At 42.1% G+C, this 22,247-nt stretch overlaps 1 protein-coding gene across 8 annotated transcripts in view; it reads left to right on the forward strand.

Moving 5' to 3' along the window:
• Positions 1-1,488: 1,488 nt before the first annotated feature.
• The window catches only part of SUN1 (Sad1 and UNC84 domain containing 1), a 32,984-nt gene continuing 12,225 nt past the window's right edge, over positions 1,489-22,247 (forward strand). For 3 of the 8 annotated variants that reach the window (XM_030229507.2, XM_050980245.1, XM_030229508.2), the window contains exons 1-7: positions 5,434-5,547; positions 12,108-12,204; positions 17,599-17,790; positions 18,118-18,305; positions 19,416-19,442; positions 19,534-19,725; positions 21,332-21,454. In XM_030229507.2, coding sequence (XP_030085367.1) covers positions 12,128-12,204; positions 17,599-17,790; positions 18,118-18,305; positions 19,416-19,442; positions 19,534-19,725; positions 21,332-21,454 — 799 coding nt within the window. In that variant the 5' untranslated portion in view covers positions 5,434-5,547; positions 12,108-12,127. Of the gene's footprint in view, positions 1,605-5,433; positions 5,548-5,922; positions 6,114-7,415; positions 7,558-12,107; positions 12,205-17,598; positions 17,791-18,117; positions 18,306-19,415; positions 19,443-19,533; positions 19,726-21,331; positions 21,455-22,247 lie in introns of those variants that run through there. The other 5 variants (XM_009091842.4, XM_018915903.3, XM_018915902.3 and 2 more) reach the window with 5 other exon arrangements.

A 22,247-nucleotide genomic window follows, 5' to 3' on the forward strand; every position in this document is an offset into this window, starting at 1 on the left:
TCTTTGAAGTTCAGCTTTCTTTTAATGAAAAGCTGAAGTACAGCTGTTCCTGTACTGAGCAGCATTTTAATTGACTAAAAACTATTAACTATTTAGCTCACTGTAAATGGAGGGACAGCTAAAGTTCTTACAAGGCAATATATATATAAAATATAAATTTAACATAAGGCAATGTGAGTGAGGTAAAAATCCTAAAAAACATTAAATAGTGCGAAGAGATTTTGGAGTCTCCAGCCTTGGATATATTCAAAATCTGACTTGATACAGCCCTGAGAAACCTGTTCTGCCTGAGCCTGTTGGGCAGGAGTGGGACTACATACAGCATCTCCAGGGGCCTCTTCCAGCCTGACTATTCTGTGGTTCCACGAAATTGTTTCCTTAGTCTAATCAATTATTAAAAAGCCAATTAAATTAAACTGGAAATAGACTCTATGCTAGCAGAGACCTTGTTCTCAAAATAGCCTTTCAAAGCACTGCAAAGCAGCAGGTTCCTGCAATACAACCTAAAGTTTCACTTCAGCATCAAGAACCCAGTTCTTATGGTAGAGTTCTCTTGAAAGTCCCCTAAATAAATCCTACTTAATGATACTACTACAGGCATGATATTTTTAGCTTCTTATGTTGACAAAATGTAGATTCTTTACCACTGATTAACAGCCTCATAATAGCTGCAGTACAAATGTTGGTCAAGTGCTTTTAATTACTCTTGTGATCTAAAGCAGAGATGTTTGCAAACCCAACTTCAAATGTGGGATGAGAGAAGAGAACATTCTTGGTTGACGTGGAATCTGGTCAAAGTTTTTCAAGATGTTCTAAAGCTGGCACACAAATAGTAAGAGCTGAAGTATTCATCAAGCTTGATATCTTCAGCAGGCTGGGAATTTCTTTTTTCCTCCATATGTTGAACATTTTGTTATCTTTCAGAGCAGTCCGTTGTGGGATGCCTCACAAAGAAAAATCTCCACATTATCCAATGAACCAGCTTTTTCTTCAGAGCCAGGAGAGCTTGTTAAAATGAATATTCTAACAGTCCTTCTAGAGACATGCTAAACACCAGCTTGATCTTGTTTGTGTGTGTGTGACAAACTGGGGATCTGCCACTACAGCCTTTCATTAGGTCTTCTGGGTGTAGGACTTGACAATGTGCTAACCCTACTTGTATTTCAATTCACATAACCGAAATTTCTTAAATCCCTTTACAAAAATTTACTGTTATTGAGTCTCCTGCAGATGTGCTTTATTTAAAGTCATTTTCTTTGAGACTCAACTTTCAGCTTCAATCTTTTACTGGATCAATAGGAGCTCAACTGAAATGTTGTGGGGTTTTTGTCCTGTTTGACCAGATCAGCTCTTATATTTTCTAGATTTAGTTAGTGCACATTACAGAATGTCATTGGCACCATATGCATTACGTCACTTTTAAGCTAAGGCAATTTTGGGGAGCAGAGCTGTTATCTCAAACTTTCAGGCACTTTAGATAAGCAGCCTCTAGCCCTGCCCTTCCTGTGACGAGCAGTTGGGCCTCTGTCTTCGTCCTTGTAAGCCAGAAGACCTGCTGTGGAGGATCCTGGGACTTGGATTCTCAGCACAACAGAGGTTTTTAGGTAAGTGCATGCATTTGTTTGACTGAATGTAGAATCTTTTATATATTTGTTAACTACCTTAAATATATTAAATTAATTAGACATTGAGAGGGCACTGACAAATGAGATAACTAAACTTTGAGATAGGGTCTACATCAGAGAGCATTTTAGGAGAGGCTGGTGGTTAAGTGTGTTACAGATCCATCCACTCCTCCATGTGAGTCCATCCAGGCAGTTTGCAGATTTCCAGGAATGCTGGGGCAGATTGCAGACACTTTGCAGGTGTCCAGCCCTGCAAGGTCATGTGAGCCCACGAGAAGGTGCCCTAATGCACCTCTCTGCTTGTGTCAGCAGCTTGCTCCCAGACACTGACCTCCAACTCTAACTGCAAAGTTATTATAGGCTGTAATAACAGATCACAGCTCTAATCTAATCTCTACACAGAGAAATTTAGCTATTAAGGAATAATAAGTTAAAACCAGGAGAAACCAGAAATAATTAGTATAGTCTATAGTACTGTTTTACTACATAGTACTATGATAAAACTATCCAGTTATATTACAGTATAACCATAATAGGTATTTATGCCATTATGGTAAAAGTTATTTTATTTATTTATTTATTATAAATAAATTGTACTATAATAGTTCTATATGGAGAGGTTAGAATTCTGATGGGCTGTTGCACAGGCTTTATCTTGCTGGGGGAACCCCCCTTTGCACCACACAAACATACCAGAGCACTGCCTCAAAAATAAAGTAACATCTTGGCTTTGGAAAGCCAACTGCTGGCTTGAGAGCAGCCAAGCCTCTGTCTCATTTGCAGAATCTGTGTTAGGATCCCTGCAAGGGAAGGTGAGCAACTGTTTGTTAGAAGAGTAGATCAGAGCTGGTCCTGCTGGATACATCATGGACCACTCTGTGTCTCCGCCCTCCATGTGAAGATCTAACCATGTTTTAAAAAGAGAGAAAGAAAAGTAAAGAAAAAAAAATCTTCATTATTAGGCATCTGAAGGATCAACAAAAATTACAGTTAACAAGCTTGTGTCCATTTACTGGGATCAATCCCCCAGAGAAGCAGGAGCTGAGCTGAAGCAGCAGATGAGAGCTGTGAGGAGAGCGGCTGCTCTGCCCGCCTGCCTTGGCTGTAATCGGCTTTTCTTGTTAATGTCTGAAATCCCCTGTAAGGCAGGACCACGGAGACCCAGTGGCAAAACTGGTCTGAAGTGCTCTGCATCCCCCTTCACCTGATAACCCAATTGCTCTGGGTGCAGCACCCATTGCCTTTGGCTGAGGGGTGTGGGAAAAGGGCCCTGCTGAGCTTAACCACAGACGGATGCAGGTGGTGAGAAACCTTTTCTTTAATGAACAAGAAATCAGATTTACAGATATTTCAGGTCATTTTCATACTACTACATATATGTGATGATCTGCCCAGCCATGGACACAAAGTCACCACTCCCATGCTGTGCAGCAGCGTGCCATGCCCAGTACACCAGTCAGAAACACCTTGCTGCACTGGTTTCTGCCACATTCAGTCTGTACCTTCAGTCACTGTGGGGATTTGCCCCTTTTGATAGCAAGGAGCAGAATGTGGAGCACAACAGGTTTGCTAGGTGTGACTGCAGGAAGAGCACTGGCAATGGGAATCATAGTGGGAAGGGAGAAATAATGTGGGGGAAGGGAAGGGAAGGGAAGGGAAGGGAAGGGAAGGGAAGGGAAGGGAAGGGAAGGGAAGGGAAGGGAAGGGAAGGGAAGGGAAGGGAAGGGAAGGGAAGGGACGGGCCTGTCAGGTCAGGGAAGGGACGGGCCGTGCCGTGGCAGGGACGTGCCTGGCCTGCCGGGCATGGACTGGTACAGGACAGGGAAGGGAAGGGAAGGGAAAACTAGAGAAATGTGGTCCTTGGATTGGTTTGGCCTTGTATTGCAGTTTACCCATACCTGGTGTCAGTTAAGAAAGCTTTTTTTCCTCTCTAAATTCTTGACTGCCCTCTACAATATTAGAAATGGAACATTGTTAATGTGGTCAATTTTTATTCTTACTAATAATTTTTCTCTATACACTTCAACTTAGCCAATTAAATTGTCAGCCCACTTTACATTCAGAATTTGTTTGAGGCTGAGAAACCTTGAAGGAACTTTTGTTTGCTTCAGAGCAGTTTCTTCTGAAATGTGGAAAAATTAACTCCCTGTACACACCAGTTTGTTTTAACAAAACCAGGACATCTGACCAAGTTCCCCTTAAATCCTGGAAACTTAGAACAAGCTCTATTGCCTCTCATAGCTGAGGAATGGAGGGAAAACTGAGCTTCAGCCATCATTCTCCATCCAGCCTCTTGGCCTGGTTGTGATGCAAAAACAACTGCTCAGGACAAGTCAGAGCAGCCTGGGAAGCTGGCAGTACCCTGGGAGAACAACATGCCTTGTCCTGCCAGACCTGAGTGCTGCCTGCCCTGCCTGGGCTCCAGGGGAGCAGGGTGGAAAACATCCCTGAGAGGGCCTGGCCTCACACCACCAAGGAATTTCAAGGAGATTTAAAGTAAGAGGTGATTCTGCCCTGAGTATCTTAAGCCTTTAAATATTATCTGCTCTCAAGACAGGAAAACAGGTGTGGAGTAAGTACAGAAAGAGAAGGAGTGGCCAGAAAACTGATTCTGCAAAATACTCAGCCATGTGCAGGGAGGAGGAGACTGGGGCAGGGCAGCACATCTGACCAAACCAGACACTGCTTCCAAGTGTCACTGGGGTCAGCTCAACTTTGGCTGCAGCATCTTAAAACTGGAGCAAAGCACTTCTATAAGAAACAGAAATTGCCCAAAATCAGTGCAACAACAATATCAGCTAATACCTTAAGTGAATGTGTTTATCTTGCATTTTCTGTTTCTTAAGGATTAGCTGCCTTCTCTCATTTGTATCCAAACATTTGGATTATTTGATAATTACATATTTATTAGCCAGTCTTTCACAACAAGCTGAGTCATTTCTCTCACACACACGAGTAAATAACAACTTATGGCCTGGTTAGCCTTTCCCAAGTGACAAATTCTCTGTTCTATTCACTGACATTGTACTATTCCTGCCAGCTGGGCCCACAAGAGAACTGTGGACTCAGGGAGACTGAAGGCTTAAAAAAAGTCACTCAGGCACAGGCTCTGCATGGAATGTATTTGCATACGTTCCCCGAGTGTTTGAACAATGGGGCTTGTTTCTTCTCTGCCAAGAACCAGTCCCATTCTTGGAAATGTTCAAGGCCAGGCTGCACAGGGCTTGGAGGAACCCGGTGTAGTGGGAGGTGTCCCTGCTCATCGCAGGGGAGTTGGAACTAGATAGGCTTAAAGGTCAGTTCCAAGCCAAGCATTCTCTGATTTCTTTTCCGTGTGGCTGTCCGGAGGTTTCTGTGGCCCGATGCTGGCACTGGTGACATTCGGTCGGGCACCACACGGAGCCGAAGCGCTTCAGTCCCACCGGGCGGCCAGGGGTGCTGAGCTAGAGCCAGAGTCTTAGCGGAGGAGGGAGAATCAAAGAGAAGGAAAATCCCAAATAGGCCGGGTAGGAAGGAAACAGAGGAAACACTGTGAGGGAAAGTCAATGAGTCAAGCAATAGAGTGAAAATCTGAGTTAACTCCTCGCCTCTCTACCGCTGGCTCCAGAGGCTCCCACAGCTCCATTTTGCGGAGGGGGGAGGCGAGTCGAGGCGAGGTGAGGCAGGGGCAGCCGGGCTGCGGGGGCAAGCCCCGAGCGGGGCCCGAGGAGGAGGAGGAGGCGGCGGAGGCGGAGCGGAGCCCCGTGCCCGTGTGTGAGGGGCCGCGCGGGGCGGGCGCTGAGGGGGCGCTGCCGGCACGCGCCGCGCGGGCGGGGCGGGGGCTCCCGGCGGCCCCGGCAAAGCGGGCGGAGCCCGGGCAATCTCAGCCGCCGCTGCCGCCGCCGCCGCCGGCTCTGCCTTTCCTTCGCTGCGCCGGCACCAGGTAATCCCCGCCGCGGCTCTCCCCTTCACGCAGGGACGGGCTGCGCTCCCCCGGTCGCCCCCGGAGTGCGGGGCTGGAGGCGGCGCGGCTCAGCCCGCCCCGGCCGTTGCCAACCGCCCCCCGCCCGCGCTCACCCGTCCCCCGCCCGCCCCCGCCCCGGCCCGCCCGCCGCCCCTTCCCGCCGGGCCGGGGCCGCGTGTGGCGGCCGCCCGCCCGCGTGGGAGCCCCCGGGGCGCGGTGTCTCGGGTCTGCGGCCTCCCCCGAGCGGGGGATCGGTGTCCCTGGCTCGGGCAGCGGCGCTGGGCAGGCAGCGGGGCGTGAGGCGCCGCGGGCTGGAGTCGTGGGGCGGGTGCTGACCCCTGGGTAGCCCGGAGTTCTGTCGGTCGGCGCTGTTGGCTGGGAGGAGAGAGAAAGATCAGCTACCACGGTCCCTCTGGGCCTGGCACCTGGAGGGTTTCCTTGTTAGAAGAAGCTGTAACCTGCAGCTTTCTGCCCTGATTGTGAAAGAGCTGATAAGTGCGCGCTGGTGCCGGCGCTCGCCGCGGCTGCCGAGCCTTGGTGCAAAGGTAACGAATGAGGTGCTGTGATGGGTGTCGTGCTCTGGCCAGCACAGGTAGACAGACCTGTCCTCGCTGTCCCCCGGCTGTCACCGCAGGGCAGCTGCTTCTGTGGGGAAAGTGTTGTTTAACAGGCGGGTTTACTGTAGAAGAGTTCGGCTCGCCCAGTGAGTGACTGCTCGTGTTTTTACAGCACAATGTGCTATTTTAGTGCTGTGCTCCTTTTGAGGTGACAGTGCTGTGTTCCTCATGCCATGTTCACGTTTGGCTGCCCTTCATTGACCACCGGGGTAGAAGTGTCAGGAACACTGGAGACAGCACCTGTTTTCTGACAGTTCCAGTAAGTTTTAGATCTGCTGGGAAGAAAAAGTATTCGGTTTACCTTATTTTGCGTTCCTTTTTTTACGTTGCCTTATTTAACATTATACTATGTTAAAATAAAATACATTTTATAAATATTTTGTTTATAATATATTTTGGGGAAGGAAAATATTAGCCAGCAAATTAAAGGTTTCTGCAGCATTTGCAGGCCCCCCCATCTCACCATCTGGTTTTCAGTTTAATATTACGCAAAAAGGAAGTTCAATATTTGCTAATTTTTAAAATGTTTCTGTTTCATTTCTTTGCAACTGACTATTCAAGGCTAATGCTTCTGTTGACTTTCCCAGTGAATCCTAATGTCTAATTCTTGCTTTTACATATGTGGGGGAATTACTAGTTGCTGATTTTCATAGCAGTGTTGTGGAAGTGAGTTGCAGGGTGTTTTCCGTCGCGAGTGAGCTGGCCGGAGGGTTTTATTGGCAAGCTTAGCAGGCTTTTTACATTGCTCTGTTAGTAAATGTGGTGGTGTTTAGAGACCCTTAAATCTACGGTGCTTGACTGGCTCGTAATTTGGTGCTTATAAGGCGTAGACGTTTAGGCATTCAGGTATCGCTTTTAAAGGGTAAGATGTGGGGGTTTAATTTGGTCGCCAATACTGGGGGTGTTTAATCGGGCAGGTGAAGCGTTTCAGCAGCGTGACGGGCGAGGTAAAACACGCCTTTTGTTGTGCGCCGGCGGGCTGGGAAGTGGAGCCGCTGTCGGAGCCGCAGGGGTTAAGGCAGTGGGGTTGGCCGGGCCGCCGCCTCCAGTGAATTCAAACTCGGCGAGTGACGGGGAGCGCGGGGGCCGGGCGCTGCGGGCTTTGTTGGGGCCGGGAGCCATTTTGGGCTCGATGGCTCGGCGTGTGCCGCCCGCCGGGCAGCGCGCCCCGAGCCCGGGCCGCGGCGGATGGCGGAGCGCCGAGCGCGGGCTGCGGCCGCGCAGGGCCCGGCCAGGCCCCGGTGCGAGCGGGCCCGAGCGGGCAGCGGGGCCCTGCGTGTAAACAATGAACGGGCACGCTGCTGCTGCTTTCACCGCGGCTGAATGCGTGGCCGGTTTTTGTCAGCCCCCTCTTTAAAAAGCGTTTCGAGAGGTACACAATGTGAACGTGCAGTGTTGTGATGAACCTGGGTTTTGTTGTTCGCGCTGTAGTTTGACACCTGTGCTTGGGGATCTGTGCCGTAATGCTCAATGGTAGCATCTAGTAAAATATCGGTTTTATTACTTGTGGGTGTTTTTGTTTGTTTGCTCTTGGGTTGCTCTTTTAAAGGAATAATGATGTTTTGTGAATGTGTGTTTTAATAAATGTTGATTTAGCTTGGAGCTCTTTGCTCTTCAGCCTGTTCAAGCCAGCAATTAACTTGCTATGGTGAAACATCCTTTGTGGAGTATATATACTTAGGAATTTGTGTTCTTTAACCAAAACCAGTGATTTTATTGGTTATTATGAATAATAGAAAGAAATAAAAATTGTAATTACAAGTAAAAAATGGGTTGCTCTCAGAAACTGATGGAGTTTGCATGTTCCAGTTTCATTGTTATTGATAGGTTGCCTAAATTTGTTTACATATGTGGCATCAAATGTGTTAAATCATAGTGACTTAAACTTACTTGGCTTTAAAATGTGAGGATAGTGAAGGTTCTATTTGAAGCAGTGCTACCAATATCTAAGACTTCATTGTATCATTTTTTATCCCTTGTAACATAAAAAATAAGAAATGCTGTCTTGGGAATTTTCTCATTGTCTAACAGACTTTGGTGAATATTTCTACTCTGCCAGGGTCCCTTTTTTGAAATGACCATTTACCATTTCCTTTGTTACAAAGGGTTTCATGATCTGTGTACCCCAAAAGCCATCAGTGAGGGTTTGTTTTGTCCCTGTGAGGTGTTTGTTGTGCACGGTCAGTGCTTGGTGCTGCTCCCCCTGCCTTGTGATGCTTCTATGCGAAAAGGCCGCTTGTGGAGCGTTTCATCATTTTTCCTGGAAGCCAGGAAGCTTGCTGCCATGGTGCTAGGACTTTGTTGAGGCCAGCTGATTGTGAAAGTGACTGTCAGATAAGCTTTCTTTTGAACTAGTGGTGCAGCCTTATGTCACTGAGAAGCTTCAAAGTCCTTTGGAGATAGCTAAGGGCCTTGTGTGCAGGTAAATTCTGCTGCACTGATTACAGGAGTTCCTGAGCTTTCTTGTGTTCTGACAGAGTCACAATCTGTCTGTCTTCTCCTGCCCTTCTGCTGTGCTGATTTATTGTAACACAGATTCAGTTTAATTGCAAGGGAGAGATGATGCTTAGGATGACTGTTGTGTCTGCTTCCCAAAAAAAGGGAAATAGTCAGCTGTCTCCTCTGCAGGAGCATGGAAGTTGGCTTGTAAGCTGAGGCATTCCAGTGGAACTGTGTGCTTCCCCGTAATTCACTGTGGGCTGTCTTATCAAAGTGTTCTTATTACTTGGGGCTTTTATACAACTACAGTCTTGGTTCTTGCACTATACATACCTTAGTATTAGATGTTTATGGGCTTCTACAAAAGGGAAAAAGGCTATTTTAGAGTTTGGGCCTGGTAATCTGCAACAAAGCTGAGACTAAAAGTCTCCATGAAACTGAGTCTGGACAGATCTGTGGTACCTAAAGCGGGAAGGTGTTGGCACCCAGAAGTGTTCAAACTGGAACTAAGTACAGTGCCTACCTCTCAGGTTCTCTGCCAAGTTTTGTGATTTAAGATTTTAAAAATATTTTATTAGAATGTTTCTTTCTGTTCCAGTTGTGTATGAAAGTTTCATAAGTCAGAAGACAGATTATACATGAAAGGTGGAGTGCTGTTAAACATGGGTGAACAAATTAGAGAGAGTCAGTGTCCTCCGCCGTCTGTTTTGTAATACAGGTGTAGAATATTTCTAAATAAATTGGGTTGATCATTTGTTTTGAAGAGCTGGATAACTAAGATTAAGCTGTTAAAGTAAAAGTCAGGCTTAAAAAATCCAGTTTCATAGTAAATACCACCATTTTTGCAAATGGTGGGGGTCATCTCTGAAGATGCCCTTCAAATTCTTTTTAAGTCAGTTAGGCCTGCTTTGTTGCTTTGAAAAAAAATTGAGTAGAGATTTCTCCTCTTGAGTCAGAATTAATTTTAGAGCATCAGACAAGCAGTGAATCAAACCAAGCCCCTAAATCTTCCAAGAGTGATTTCTAAGTGTGGTGTTTAGATGGCAAACCTGATATCTTCACTGGAGAGCTGGGTGCTATGAAACCCAGCTATTAATAGACTACGCCTAAGTACCTTCGAGGCTTTGCAGTTAGCACTGCCTTTGTCAAGCACATATTTTATCTATAATAACTTAATGAAACAATTAAAGCCTTATCACATAAGAAATACTGTTTATGTTCTAGCATTTGATTTATTCAGAAATCAAGTTGAGAGAGAACCGGTGGTGAAGGGGAAAAGAATAGGGAAGAAACTGAGCCAACATGTTGTTTTTCAAATTCAGCCGTTGCCCTGCCCATATGGGCAGTGCAGAAAGGGAGGAGCTGGGGAGCTGCTCAGAGCTCACTGGCATGGCTGAGCTTTCCATGTGGGAAAATATTGCTGTCAGAAGGATTAGCTACTGAGTTGCCAGTTAAAAAATAGGTTTTATGATGAAATGATGCGCGCTAAGCACGCACATCAACTCCAGCGGAAACTGAATGAGGTTTTTCTACCTTGAGGGTTAAAAATCTTTATTGGCACGAACCAATTCAAATAGATCAACCTTAATCATAGTTTTCAGCTTCAGCAGGCATACCTCTGAGAAACCTGCTTTGCTATTCTTTAATACAAGTGCACTCTGATGGTATCAGCATCCCTCATCTTGAAATTCACAATATTTCCACTTTTGTTCCTGGCGAGCCATTGCTCTCTGCTCCCCATTTCCTATGTGCTAAATTGAGCTCCTGTTTGTTGATAAAGTAAGGCAGCAGTTGTTACATATTCCAACAGAATTTGCTGCTCATTCTAGCAAAAGAATGAGGCTGTTTTGCTAATACTTCCGCACTACTGATTTAAGCTTCCTGTAAACAAACAATAAATTTATATACAAGTTAGTGAAAACATTATGGCTCTGGGGCAAATGAAGTGAACATAGAGTATCACTTAATGGAAATGTGTTTTCTATAATACAAAAAAAAAAAAGTAAATAGCAGAAGACCTTATTTTTCATTAACTCCACTTTGCTTGGAGGTGCTTGGATTCAGGAAGCTACAATGCTTAGGCCCGGAAGTTTTAATATTTTTAAGTCTTCAGTAGTCATGGAAATACCCTCCTGCCTTACTGACCTCAGGATGTGGAGGCTACAGGTAGACTGACTAGGAGCATTTTAATGTTACGTGTACAGATTGCTTTTGAGCTGCTTTTGCCTGTACCTGCTTTTTGTCCCCATTTCTTATGCATATGTAGCTGTACAAAATAAAACCTTATTTCAGCATAGTAAAGTGCATCTCCAAAATGAGATGCTGGTTGATGTTATGATTATGAAAATTAGCTGGGGATATTTTTATCCTGGTTCAGATATGTCATCACAGATGTGTGGAGTATCTTTTACTGCTGTTGAAACAGGAGCCATAGATAATCTGCAAGTAGCCAGGATTCTGCTTTGCTAACCGTGCAAATCCAGAATAGCCAAATCCCTATTTGTTAACTACAAATAAGCTATCATCCAAGAATCTTTTCTGCAAAATAAAAAATTTTCTTTGGCTAATAAAACTGAGGAGGGCTGAAGGGTTTTTGCCAATACTGTGAAATTGCAAGTCAGTTTGTTCATAGTACCACAAGTAGTCACCCATGCAGCTCTGCAAGTTTGTTGATATGACAACATCAGCTTTTATTTTCTTCTGAAAGCTGTAATACCTTTCAAAGACCCCATGGAAAGTTTTACAAGTGTTACTTGGGTGGTTTTGATTTGGTAGTTTTGGCTTTGGGTTTGTTTTTTTGGAAGGGGATGGCACTCTGGAAAATGTGCCTAATTCTAACCTATGAGTCACTTTGCAGTTGGCTCTTTTGCTAGGGTGTGTATTCAGTGGTTTTAATGACAGGAATAAATTATGTGAAATGAAGGATACTCCCTCACGGCTTAGTGGATGGTATTCAAAAGTGCTAGAGTAAAGTTATTTGACTATATGTAAAAACTTTCTCAGGTTTCATCTGCAGTATCCTTACCTGGTGCACAGAGCAGCCTGTGCTTTGCTCAGAGGGCACTCAAAGCTAAACACATTTTGAAGAGATCTCTGAAGCATGGCTGTGTGGTTCTTTAGATTTTTATACTTAGCTTCTTTAGGGGATACCAGCATAAGGTAGTTCCTGTGGAAGTGTTGTAATTTGGTTGTGATAGGAGTTTGGCTCATAACTGAGCCAGAGAACTTCCAGAGAACTTGGAAACAGCTGAAAGTAGGGTATCATAACGAAGGTCACAGCCAGAAATACGCTGAGCTTCCTGTAGTAATGATAAGGGATACCTGGCACTAGCAGCAATACTACTCCACTACTGAGAGCTCCATGTTTCTGGTAATAGCTCTTTTATTCAATGCTTAAAAACACAGGCTGAACAGTGCAAGGGCTCCTTGATTGACTTTATGTAATTATAAGTCATTGCATTACTTTATTTTCACCTTTTACAGTATGATTTGAAACTGTCAACATGGACTTTTCACGTCTACACACGTACACCCCTCCCCAATGTCTGCCAGAGAACACTGGCTATACATATGCACTCAGGTGAGAACCCTTTTCTTCTTGTAGACAAACTGTCTGTTCTCTGAATGTTGCTAATCTGGAGAGTTGAGCTTTCATGGTAAGTAGCTGACTTCTTCAAAGAAGTGGGCTTTTTCTAGTCTGGTTTGAAAACAAGTGCTGTGTCCTAACTGGAGGAAAGAAAATGTTGAACTAACAGGACAATGACTAAGATAATGACTCATTGTTTATTAGTTGCTATGAATAACTTGTGTCCGCCTAGTTACAACTGCTGTTGGATTTCTATAAATATGCCCTCAAAATTCTTCGATGTTTTGTGTCTTGTAACTTTGGTGTGTGCTTTCTTTTGTGACTTGGGACCACTTTCACTTTAAACCACTGATTTTTGCACACTCATTGCTGCTAGTGTGGGACTTGGCTGGAAGGAAAATATTGATTACTTCTTTTAGCAAAGCTGCTTGTTGGGTGAATGTAAAATCTGTGTTCTAATGAACTTGCTTTTCCTTGTATCTTTTTGTGCATCTTCTAATGATCTTGTTTTTTTCCTCGTATCTTTGTTCTGTTTAAATCACTTCAGTTTTCTAGAAACTACCTGTAGTGTTTGGTAGTTTTTGTATTATATATTCAGAATAAGTGTTGTGATGCCTATTTTGAGTTTTTTACTATTAATGTAGCAGATTGTTGCTGTTCTAATCTATTGAGCTTTTCCTGCTGTTGAGATATATACCTGCTTCAGAATATTTCAGTGATCTGAGTTATTGGTTTAGCTAATTTTAAGTTTAAAAAATAATTGTTCATTAGGATGCAGTGTGAGATTTGCTTTTCTATTCCCTCTGTACGTCATTATTGTGTGTTGTTATTAAAATCCATTATAGAGACGGGAGACTACTTGGCTACTTGCCGATAAAACAGAAGTTGGCAAAACTGTAGCATTAAGAGATTACTGAGTTAATTCTCTTCTTTTGTGGGCTCCAAAACTGTACATTTCCATTTTCTGTTGGGGATCATGGCTTTTTATTTTTTTTTAAGCTATAGCCTATTGTCAATAGTGTTGCAAAATGTGACGTGTTTTGTGTTGCATCAATTCAATTGCAATCTTTCCTGAACTTAATGAAAAACTATTGGTAACATGTTGGTTATATACAAGTGGGTTTTCTAATTTCAAGACAAGTGTGCCGGGCAATGAAATGTGATCTACGTGCCTTATATCCAGCAGCAGTTTCACTTCTGTATTACTGAGTGAGTTTAGTTACCTTTGTGTTGCAAATGTACCTTAAAGATTGGCTGAATTATTGTAACTCCTGACAGGTTAAACTCCTGTGGTATTCTTGTCCAAAATTCTCAACCAGTGAAACAGCGGGCAAGTAGAAAGGAAGATGGAGAATGATAAATCCTACTGGATATCTGGAGGATATTTAATTATGACTTTGGTGGGGTTTATTTAGGGGACAACTGAGTGTTTGTCTTTCTGCATAAATGAAGACTGCTTTGAAAAATTGAGAAGTTGTGAGGGGGTTATATGTCCTGAAACTTTCCAGCTTGCCATTTCACTGTGTTAAACTATTAGGCATAGGTATTTAGAAATGGATAGAGCTGGGTAAGATGAAGTTTAATAACAGAATTAACAAAGACCAGTATAGTTAAACTAGGTTGCAATTAATTAATTGTAATTCTTCCTTATGTAGAAAAGAAGGATTGGCAAGCTCCTTCTATAAAATTGTGTGAAGCCCCAAATGTTAAAATAACAGGAGCAAACTACTTGGAACACTGATGTGACGCTGCTTTCAGGGTGTCAAGAGAGTAAACCACAGTCTCTTGTGCAGACTGTTGCTGTGCCTCTGCTTGCTCTATATATGCAGAACGACATCTATTATTGTAGCTCTTCCTACTCTGGGTCAAACAATATTTGAAGACTCTGAGGAAATTGCTAATCAGAACCATTTTCCTATTGAAATTTGTTCCTTCTTATCCCTCACCTGTGTTTGTTTTGCTTATATTCTAATATGGTTTATTCTGCCTTTGACAATTCAATCTTTATGGAATCTTTCCTTTAAAGAAATTGGCTTGGGATGTAGCCCTGAAGAAAGCAGTACAGTGAAGTTTGATACCACAAAGCTATTAATAGAGTTGGCTATGATTTATTAATAGAACTTACGTTAATACTCACAGGAATCACTGTGTGTTCATAGCTGTAGTGCTTCTACTTTGTGCTTCTACTCCTCCAGCCCAAATCAGAAAAACATTTAACTGATATACCTAAATAATCTTTAGCCTCCTCCAAATGTAAGTCAAACTTGTGAATCTCACCCACCTGTCAACATACAATTTACACCCCACTCTTATGACTGATCTTTCTTTTTAGTCATCATCATCTTTTGAATTGTGTTGTCAGTTTGGGTGGCTTTAACACTTCTTCACAAATATGGGTTAAATCAATAAGAATTTGGTTTGATTTTCTGTGTCAGAGCATTCAACTGGGATGTAATTTTCTGCACAGTAATTGAATAAAATCCTTTGAGGTTTTTAAGTGTGTTCTGGGTCTGACTGAAGAAATAACTAAACAATTCGAGGTAGTGTTCTTGGTCACTTAATGTAAGTAATGCCCCCTGGTTAGAAAGGCTGTGAATGTTTCTGTATTGACTATATGTCTGTCCATGTAAGAAGATGTCTGTTCAGTTGTAGTTCTGTAGGTGTATTGCATGTGCCTGTTATCCTGAATAGTCAAGAACATCACTGCCATTTCATTCCAAGGAGTATTGATAAATAAATGACACTTCAGGTCCTTCAGACAAGCTATAGACCTGCTAAAATTGGCAGACCTCATTCTCATTCCAGTTACTTGAAAAATAACCTGCTGAAGTCTAGGACATTCTTACTCAATGAATGTACAGGTTCATTTCTGGCCCTTGAAAGAAAAGGCAGTGGTTTTACTGTAGTCTTTTCTGTAGAAGAAAAAAGGCTGTGTTCCCAAACATGGGAAGTTAGATGGCAAGTTAGGAGACTTCTAGGTACTGTCCTGCTGCCAGAGGAGAAATAATGTGAAGAGAATTATTACCTTGTGTGAGAGACAAGCCCCTTTTGTTAAAAAGATTCCATGATGCTTTATTGTTTTTTTTGGTTTTTTTTTTAGATAGTAGAGCTCAAATTCAAACTATTTATTCAACCCACATTGATATAAATGCTCATTGAGATACTTGGTAACAGCAAGTGTTCATAAACAGAAACAAATTGAGGCTGGTCACAGCTGTCAGCTTGTTCTGTGTACTTTGTGTTCTTGTGAATTGAGTGTCTGTAAGATACGTGGGGTGAAGATGAGGAAAAGCAAATGCCGTGTGGCAAATGTAAATAGCAAAACTGAGTTCTGAAACAACTGTTTAGGGAGGGACTCAATAGAAAACTGTTGTGGGTCTGACCCTTTCAGAATAACAGCAGGAGGAGCCACAATTAACCCATATTTTCTCTTCATATCTCTCAGAGTATGAGTCCTTTATGTTTAGCATTTTTGAAAACTGTAAAAGTTAAACTCTTTAGTCTACAATTGGTTGAGTACATGAGACAACATGTTATTTCTTCTCCCTCTTCCAGCCGAATGAAAGCAAGGATTAACAAGCCTAACGTGTTTAGGGTACATGCTGGGTTTGTTAAGTTGTGCTGAGGCTCTTTCCTGCCTTGCACAGGGTTGCACTGCACGTGCCAGTGCTGTCAGGGCAGACCAGTGAGATCCAGCACACAGCACCAAAGCCGTGCCATCAAATCTGTGCTTCTAGTAGTAGAAGCAGCTACTTTGGACAGACTCTGGTCTGATCCTTATGGGCTGAATGCCCGGCTGGTTTTTGAGCCATGAGATGTTTTCCAGCAGTGTGTTGTCTGGGGTTTTTAGCCAAAAGAAGTGCAGTTGACATGCTCTGACAGCCCCATCTTACATACTTTTCTTTGTATTGAAGAGCAATGAAGAAACTGATTTCAAAAGCACCACCTTATCAGAAATTCATCATTACTGTAAGTGTAGCTTCAAGGCCTTCTGGTGCTAACTTAATTTTATGCTGAAGCAGTACAATACTTACCATATTATTACTTTGTGATGTTCTGAGATCTTTAATAATGGTTTGAGAAAACTATTTCCATTAAATTGTTTTTACACAAGTACATTTTATAGTAGCTATTTGTATGCATTTTTAAAGGGAAAGCTTCCATTTCAAATACAGATTGCACAGGAGAACCTACTCATTCAGATCTAATATGCTTGTTTGTTTTTGTTTGGGGAGAAAGAGCTGCTGTCATAAACAATTCTTTGCTTATCTCTTCTTTTAAAAAAACCAAGCAAAGCCTCCAGGAGTACTGAAGTGCTGTTACATCTCTGTATATCCCTGTGGCCCAAGAGGGGACAGAGTCCTTATGAAAGCTGGCCCAGAGCACTTAGCATTTGGATGCTGTGGGTCACAGGGCTGAGCAGTTCTAGAACCTGACCTGCTGTGCAGTGCCCTGTGCCAGCAGCCTCTGCTCACTTACATAACTGAATGTTTCCTTTGGTTGTAAGTATGAGAATTCTGCTTTAGGCTGAACTTCTGCTTTGGTAAATGTATTTCTTACAGACTCCTCAGATTAATCTGTTTGTGTTTGCCTTGTGTTGCTGCTTTGTCTTCGCTGTAAGTTTTCATGGAGGCTCTGAGAGAATCACGTGCCGAAATGTGGAGTTCCTGGGGCAACGACATGAAGGCTGTCTATGTGTAAACTTGCCTCTGTGGAGAAAAACAAATTGAAGTCTCTATACATTTTTTGTTAATTCTGAGTTAAATATTTCTAATGGTTTGCATTAAATTAGGAAATATTTTTAAACCACTTTTTTAAAAGCAAGTAATGGTTGTTAAACTGAAATAGCTGAAGTAGGGAAGTCTTTAAGTATCTTAAAGGGAGGAAGTTCCTACTTGTTGAGAGGTGGAAATTCAGGGTAATGTGGCATATGGATCTTCAGTTCTCAAAACAAAGACTTGGCAAACAGAAAATTGACAAAAATAAACTTAGACTGAAAATTAGTCTTTGCCTTGCAACTTGGAGTGTGTCATTTTTAATTTGCTGCTAGGCATGGTGAAGAAACTGTGTCATGAATGGCTTCCACTCTCAAGTTGGTCCCAAAAGAATGAGTGCATGCTCTAGCTAAACTCCACATGTGGTTTCCATGGTGGCTGTTTCTTTCTGTGATTTGTTTTCAGTTGTAGAACTGGTAATATGAATTGCCTAGGAGAACCTTGAATATCTACATATATCTAGATTATTTTGGTTATTTGGTATATTCTGTGGGGATTGTACCATAACCCTGAATAAACTGCATTTAATGGAAACTTGGACTAGCTTGAAAAACCTGTTTGTTACCAGGTTGAAAATTCTCCCAGTAATATTGGTGTTCTTATTTTACTGCAGTTCGAGTTATTCTTCATCTGCTTTGGATTTTGAGACTGAGAACAAAATAGATCCAGTGTTTGATTCACCCAGAATGTCACGGCGTAGTTTACGGTTGGCTGCTGGAGGATACAGTAAATCAGATGATGGACAGAGTGATTCCCTTCATGACAGCTCTTATTCTGGAAACATGTCCTTCAGGGATCATTCGAAGTAAGCATTTTTGGTCATCACTAGTAAACCCTGAGTCTTGCTGTTTGAACACAGTAATGCAGAAAGGTTACCTACAGGTCTTATTTTTTGTTCTTGGTGTTTGCTACCATACTCTGAAATTTATCTTCAGTATGTGGTTTGCAATGACAATTTTTTTACAAACGTCAAAATATAGGTGCTTGAAGGCAAGGGCTTCCTTTTAAGTCTTGTTTGCTCTGTTTAATCACATCAGTGTTGAAATTACTGTTAATTCATTTATTAATAAAATGAGAGAGTAACAGAAATGTGTGTCTTTGGTGCTATGTCTTACTTGCCTTTGTTTCCTAGGGTAAAGCAACGCAGAAGTATGAGCAAGCAGTCTGGCAGTGGAAGACATGTGCCAAGGAAAAATCTCTCCAGCTCATCTATTTTTAGCCAGAGCAGTTTCAATAGCCATGCCAGTGATACATCAATGATATCCACTATATTGGATGAGTCTCTGATTCGGGAACAGACAGAAGTTGATCATTTCTGGGGTAGGCAATAATTGCTTGTATCAAACTGTGCAAACTGTTTGGCTTGGTGTGTATAAATTTATGATCTTTGCAGCACCTGTTGTCCATCCTATCCCCAAGCATGTGTGCATTTGCACTTCATCTCTAGGGGTCTGTTTGCTAAGATGCCCACTGGAAATACATGGTCCAGTGTGTATATTTAATTTACTGGCATGGTTAACGTCAAGACATTCACAGTCAAGTTAATATGCCAACAAACATAAACACTTCTGTGATGCAATGCCATAATTATCTCCTGTCATTGCTTTCTTCAAAATGTACACTGAGTTCTGTATTGAAAGAATGGTAAACATATAACTTGTTTTTGAAAAGTCAAAGGAAAAGCATTGTCTTACTTGTTTGTAGGCAGAAATGTGTTTCTTTTTAAGATACCTTAATATGAAAGTTTCAAATTAGTAGCATTTCAGAATTTCCCAAAAGGATTTTTGTATGTGGCTGGCTGGTTTGGCTTTTTAACTATACCAAAATGTATTTTCCTGGAACCTTTTCTCTTCAATGAAGATAAAATATGAGAGTTGTCTATATAAAGTATTGTCTATGTGAAGCATTGTGTACAACCAGCTCAGCAATTTGTTATATCTCCCAATTCAGACTCTTTGTTTCCAGTCAGAACACTTGTGACCTTCCCAGAGTCCTCGTGGGAAGAATTGTGTCAATCTTGGTAGAACCCATTCTAGGTTTTAGATAACCTGACTCTTAAAACAGAATTTTAAATACAGTAGTATCAAAGTAGTTACCAAGCAGCAGAAACATTGTAAGCTTGTAATACGCTGCTTTAACTTCTTGTGGGAGCTAAGTCAAGGTGCAGTTGGCATTCACGTTGCTTTGCCTACCCCTTCTGTGGTGGGATGATTTTCACAGCTATAACCCTACTACAGTAAGGTCTGGATAGATGTTTCTCTGATGGGCTGCAAAATACATTAAATGCTAACCATTTAGAGGCTTTCTTTGAAGTATTAAAATTAGTGGGACTTCTAACTTGAGTTTGTCAGATATTGTAATTCAATTCAGGTCTTTCTTTTATTTGGGACCAATTTCTTTTTTTTTTTTTTTTTTAATTTTCATTTGCAGGCCTTGATGAAGAAGGTGACCCCAAAGGTAAGTACCCTTTGCTTTTCCTTGCACATGGTTTCTGTGGGCCAGGCCCGGTGCTGGCAGTGCTGCCATGGGTGTTGTGCTCTCTTTTCAGGCAGTGACACCACGCTGCTGCAGGGGAACGGTGGCATAGCAGCAGCAGAGCTGCAGCCCACGCTGAACGGCTACACGTGCAGTGACTGCAGCATGCTGTCAGAGAGGAAGGAGGTCCTCACTGCCTACTCACCTTCCCATGTGCCATCCTCCAGGATCTACACTAGGGACAGGAGCCAGAAACATGCATCTAGTAAGTTACTTCCTCTTGTGTTTCATTTCTACAGTATATTTAAGCATCTGTCCAACCCTGATGAACTTGCCAGTAACTGAATTCTAGAGATCAGCTTTTATTTGAAATACCTTTTTCCGTATCAGTTGAAATTTTATGTACTTGTATATGATTCTGGTATATGATCATCTACTGGTTTTCAGTGCTGCTCTTGGAATCAAACAATTACAAAATTCAAATGCCCTGGTATCTTAAGTTATAAAATTATTTGGCCAGCCAGCACTGATTGTAAGTCTCTTAATCTGACATCAGATCTGTGTGGTTCTGCCTGTGAAATATTTAGTCATAGTTTCCAAGATACAAACTTTCTGTGCTTTTTGGTTTGCAGTTTTTTGTCCCTTATGTGATTTGAACTTCCAAGGTTGAGCAAAATTGTTACTTTGCAGTGCTTGTGTTATCAGGGGAGTCTCTGAGAGGGCTTTCTACTTCCTTTTTTCCTCCTCTTTTTTTTTAACCTTGCAGCTTTTTATAGTGTTTTTGAAAAGCTAAATATCAACTTCATGAAAAATTGAACTCCAAAAGGAAAAACTGATTCCAAATAGTCACTCTAGTGACTACATTCCTTAAGCTTGAAAAATTGAGTCTGTATAAATGAGATTCTGCCTTTCCAAGACCATCTCCATTCAATGGATTGTTTTCCTCATTGTCTTGCCCATGTCTGCCTGCCTCTTGCACCTGGAGTTTCTTGATTACTGATAGTCCTCTGTTACCAGAAAGGATTTGTTTCCTTAATGACCTTGAATTAGAAAGGAACCACTTGTGGAATTTTGTAGGTCTCTTAAGTCTTGAATGAAGTTTGTTTTCAGTACAAGAGAAAGAAATTAAGTCTGTTTGAGCTATATGGTGTGACTTCAGATCTTTTGACTTGAACAGTCAACTACTTAAAGTGGCACTGCATGCAAACTCTTTCTGTACTTCTGAGTTTGTATTCACACCAGAGTTTTCCTCATCCTTGTACATTCCTTTGAACGTTATTCTAGGGGTTTGAGTCAAACTTTGGGGGTGTGTGGGTGGGGAAAGGCACACAGTACTGGCAGGTTTTTGGGATGTGGCTGAGTCTAGGGCAGTGGCAGTGGTGGATTTTGGCTTTGTTCCTGTGGCTCTGGAGAAGGGTGTGTCTCTAGCACTTCAGGCAGACCTCTGTAGGAACTTCCTCTGATGTAAGAGCAGGGAAGATGGTGAGCAGTCCTCACTCCTTCAAATCCAGAATAACACTGTAGTGTCTCTTTGGAACTGTGACCCCAAAATCAGATCAGCAGTTCACCTCAGTGGGGAATCCTGACTTCCAGTTTTAGAGTTCTGCAGTCTAACTAAGCAAAGCTGTTCTTGCTGAAGTTATACATTTTGCCTTGAAGTTATTATCCAGGGTGTGTAGTTCTCACAAGAGCTTTCATGAAATATCTAATACACACAGACTTTTCGAAACACGTTTTCTGAAGCTTCATACTCTTGGCTAAAGGCTTTCCCTGCTTTGTCCTCACTCTTACACAAGCTAATGGTGACCAGAGAACAGAAGTACATATTTCTGTGGATGAATAATTCATATTCACACTGTTTTTTTCAATAGGAGGAACATATTTCTACATGAGTAAGATTCTACGATTGGTCAAAAATACTGCAGCATCTTTTGCATCACTATTAGTGCAACTATTTCAAATGGTTTTGCTGAAGCTGGGTTATGAATATAAAGGTACCTTTTCAGTTGTCTTTCTTGGTCTGCAAACAAAGACAGAGTGTGTATATTGGGTTTTTTTTCTGATAGACTTCATCTCTGGCACTATGGTGTTCTTCTTCTATAGTCTTTTGGCTGGCTCCTGTCTTTCTCAGTTTTTATTTCACTTATGCTACACTTCTCATACCTCTCCTGTTTTGAAAGTATCAAGATTCCCTTATATGAGATCCACATGTTGATTTTAGTAGGAAGTGGTAGAGAGTAATTTTTGAATTGAGAAACTTAAATTGATTTTTAAAAACTGTGGTGATAGTGTCAAATTCTAATTTTTCAATGTCTTTCATTCTCTCTTACCACCCTTAAACCTGCTGTGCACTTAAAGCTTGTTTAGATGTCTTGCAAAACTCAGACTGCTCTCATCACTCTGCACTACTTTAGAGCACATCTTGTTTTCCCTGAAAATATTCATTTCTCCTTTGGTCCTTTCTCTTCTATAATACCTGCTCTACAAGTGAGGTTAAATTGCCATAGGCAGAAGGGAACTGATTTTTGCATGTGAGTAGAACTTTGCTCTCCTCCTTCTCTCTGCTCAGAGCCTTGTAATTCCTAATGCTTTCTTCTCCTTCTTGTAACAAGTTTGTTAAAATCAGCACAAATATGTAATGAATGGCTGACCCATTTGATGGAATGTTGGGAACAGCGACTTACTTGATGAGGGGTTGTTTGTTTGTTGGGTTTTTTTTTTTTACAAACTTTGCTATCTGAAAAGAAGCAGAAGGATTTTCTTGAAGAGGCCCCCTGATATTTAAAG

This window comes from Serinus canaria, chromosome 14 (genome assembly GCF_022539315.1).
Source record: "Serinus canaria isolate serCan28SL12 chromosome 14, serCan2020, whole genome shotgun sequence".
NCBI classification, from domain to species: domain Eukaryota; kingdom Metazoa; phylum Chordata; class Aves; order Passeriformes; family Fringillidae; genus Serinus; species Serinus canaria.